General features: G+C 41.5%; 1 protein-coding gene across 1 annotated transcript; it reads left to right on the plus strand.

Annotated features, from left to right (window-relative positions):
- The first annotated feature begins 461 nt into the window (after positions 1-461).
- LOC137954817 (expansin-A15-like) lies at positions 462-2,031 on the plus strand. Its single transcript, XM_068801721.1, has 4 exons — positions 462-501; positions 595-724; positions 822-1,134; positions 1,449-2,031. The coding sequence occupies exons 2-4, from the start codon at positions 598-600 to the stop codon at positions 1,750-1,752; spliced, it is 744 nt and encodes a 247-aa protein (XP_068657822.1). The 5' UTR covers positions 462-501; positions 595-597; the 3' UTR covers positions 1,753-2,031.
- Positions 2,032-2,886: the final 855 nt, after the last annotated feature.

Below are 2,886 nucleotides of genomic sequence, written 5' to 3' on the forward strand. Positions count from 1 at the left end.
GGATTCCACCTCTGATGTCTTGTTGGTACTATTGCTTTCACATAGGGACCCTGCCATAGCGTTTGCCACCTTCTGCTCGAATTAAGATTCTCGGAGTTTGTACTGTTTTAATGTTTTTACCCTTTTTGCAGCCAGGCTTCTGTTTTTCATCGCCCAAACTTAGCTTTGGATGCAAAGGGAGTCAAACCCTACAGAGTAGGATTAGGAGACCAACACACAAAAAGAGAACAAAAAAGTGGTATACTTTGTCGACAAAGTAACATATTTTGTTGGGTTTTATGAACAGTTTGGGTCGGTTATAGTGGTTAAGACACTGTTCTACCACACTTTCCCTTACTTCTGCTCATTATTTTATGCATTCCCTTCCTCTCTCTCTACTTGAATACATTCCTCCATCCGCCGTTCCTCATCTATAAATACATTTCGTTTAGTTCACTTGTTCTCACCTCTTCCTTCTTCTTCTCCTCTCGACAATAGCTGAAGCTCTCTATTCAGACCTCAGTGAGCCCAAAACCTATTTCTTTGCTCTAAACATGTCATTCCCAAACTGCCTTAGATGGTCTCATACTGACTAAATGTGGCTTTCTTTCGCAGGGCATGGATTTTCTTGGGCTTTTCCTCTTATCGTTTCTTACCTTTTTTTATTCTGTTCAAGCCAATGGCGGTGGTTGGTCCAATGCTCATGCAACTTTCTATGGAGGCAGTGATGCTACTGATACAATGGGTAGGCTAAAAAACCTCATCAAGCTCATAAAATATGATGAAACTGTTCCTGCTCATCATCATCCCTAAAAAGTTCGTTTTATCTGTTTCTGTTGCAGGCGGGGCTTGTGGGTACAGAAATCTTTATAGTCAGGGGTATGGCACAAATACTGCTGCATTGAGCACAGCTCTGTTTAATAATGGATTGAGCTGTGGAGCCTGTTATGAGATTAAATGTGTAAATGATCACAAATGGTGTCTTCCTGGATCCATCATAGTAACAGCAACTAACTTCTGTCCACCAAACAATGCTCTCCCGAACGATGCAGGAGGATGGTGCAATCCACCTCTACAGCACTTTGATCTCTCTCAGCCGGTTTTCCGGCATATAGCACAGTATAAAGCAGGAATAATACCGGTTCAGTATAGAAGGTATTCCACTTCTTTCAGTATTAAGTTTTTAATTCATGCCATTCAATTCGCCAGTACAAGATCATTTTTCTTCTTTTTCGTGCTTTTTGAACCATCAATCCCTCTCAAGTTCCTAAAAATCCGTAAAATAACTGAAGCACAGATTTTTCAAAGAAATATAAATTTTTTTCCCCCAAAAAACATAAAGCCACTATCTCCCTTGTTTCTGTTCACCCTCTATGCTAAGCTCAGAAAACTGCAAAAGCCTGTTATAAAGAAAAAGGACCCATTTTCAATCTCTCTAACCTCTCCCATTTATCCATCTTCTGCTTCAGGGTTGCTTGCAGAAAGAGTGGTGGCATCCGATTCACCATCAATGGGCATTCCTACTTCAATCTAGTTCTCATCACCAATGTGGGTGGGGCAGGAGATGTTGTAGCTGTCTCGGTCAAAGGCTCCCGAACTGGCTGGCAGCCCATGTCAAGAAACTGGGGTCAGAACTGGCAGAGCGGATCATGCCTCGACGGGCAAGCTCTCTCTTTCAAGGTGACTACAAGTGACGGTCGATCTGTAACCTCCAATATTGCTGCTCCTCCAAACTGGTCTTTTGGCTCAACCTACACTGGAGGACAGTTCTAACTTCTCTTCTCCTTACTAACTAAAATTCTCACAGCCTCCAAAACTTCTAACTTCTAGGAAAACTCTTTTAACACCCTATAGTTGTATATACATATATATTCTACCATGGTTTATTATGTCTGGGATGATTATTCTTATCTACTACCATCATGAAGGATGGTGTGAAGATGTCCGGTAATACGCAGAGGGCCTCTATTTTCATGTTTGTAGTGTGGTGAAGTTTGGGCGAGGTGTGCAAGGGTTTTTAACCCACACCTGAATGTTTTCATGGTGATTGTAAGTGAGGAGATACAAGTTAGTCTTCTGTTTTGTTTCTCTTGAATGGAACAGCTTCTTGCTGAGATACGTTCCTTCGATATAACAATAGGAAGGACTTTAACTGTCTTGGAGTGTGTTTAAGTGTCGCTCCAGATGGCTGTGTAATATGCCGAAGAATAAAGAAATTAGTAAAAAAAAAAAATTAATTTCGTCTTCTGTCTAATTGGATTAAGACATCAAGTTTTCAGTTCTTTCAAGTGCTAGTTCATGTGGTTTCTTTTCTTCTTACTTCAATATGGTGCAACAATGACAAGCCTTACAGACTGTAAATTTACTTCCCGCTCGACTCATCAAGGGATTGGTTAAAATTTCTAATCTCTGGCACAACCACCATAAAAGATGGACAGGTACTCGTGTTATAGCAAAATTAAATGGTCGGAATATCACGAATCCAGGTCTCTGGTTTAAGTTGGCATACGGCTGCAATCCTGATGGGTTTCGTTATTTATGGTCAAATAAGGTAGGTGAAAAAGCCAGTAGCTTTTCTCGATTTCCAAAACTTGGCCACATGGGGGGAGAGACACAGACACCTATCTTCTCCTCTTCCTTCAGGCTCTGTAACCCATGCTTTGCAGATACGGAGTAGCAGACATGAGCATGACTCTTGACCCATTTGGTCGTCGTTCATAACCAGCTTCGCTCTCACTGAAATGTCAGAGGAAACAAACGGCATTTCCCGAAGAGGTTTTAACTGTTAAGTTTGATAGGTAAGGATACAGACAAGATCGCATTGCTCGAAGAAAGAGCAACTGATTGGGGGGGATACAGAAAGAACTCCTTACATTCATATGCTTCTCAGAAGCTCCTCGGCGTCGA

The sequence above is a fragment of the Aristolochia californica genome, unplaced genomic scaffold, assembly GCF_029961685.1.
Source record: "Aristolochia californica isolate CCGP_79_NKW_82.1479 unplaced genomic scaffold, dmAriCali1.0.hap1 SCAF_2, whole genome shotgun sequence".
Lineage (NCBI taxonomy): Eukaryota > Viridiplantae > Streptophyta > Magnoliopsida > Piperales > Aristolochiaceae > Aristolochia > Aristolochia californica.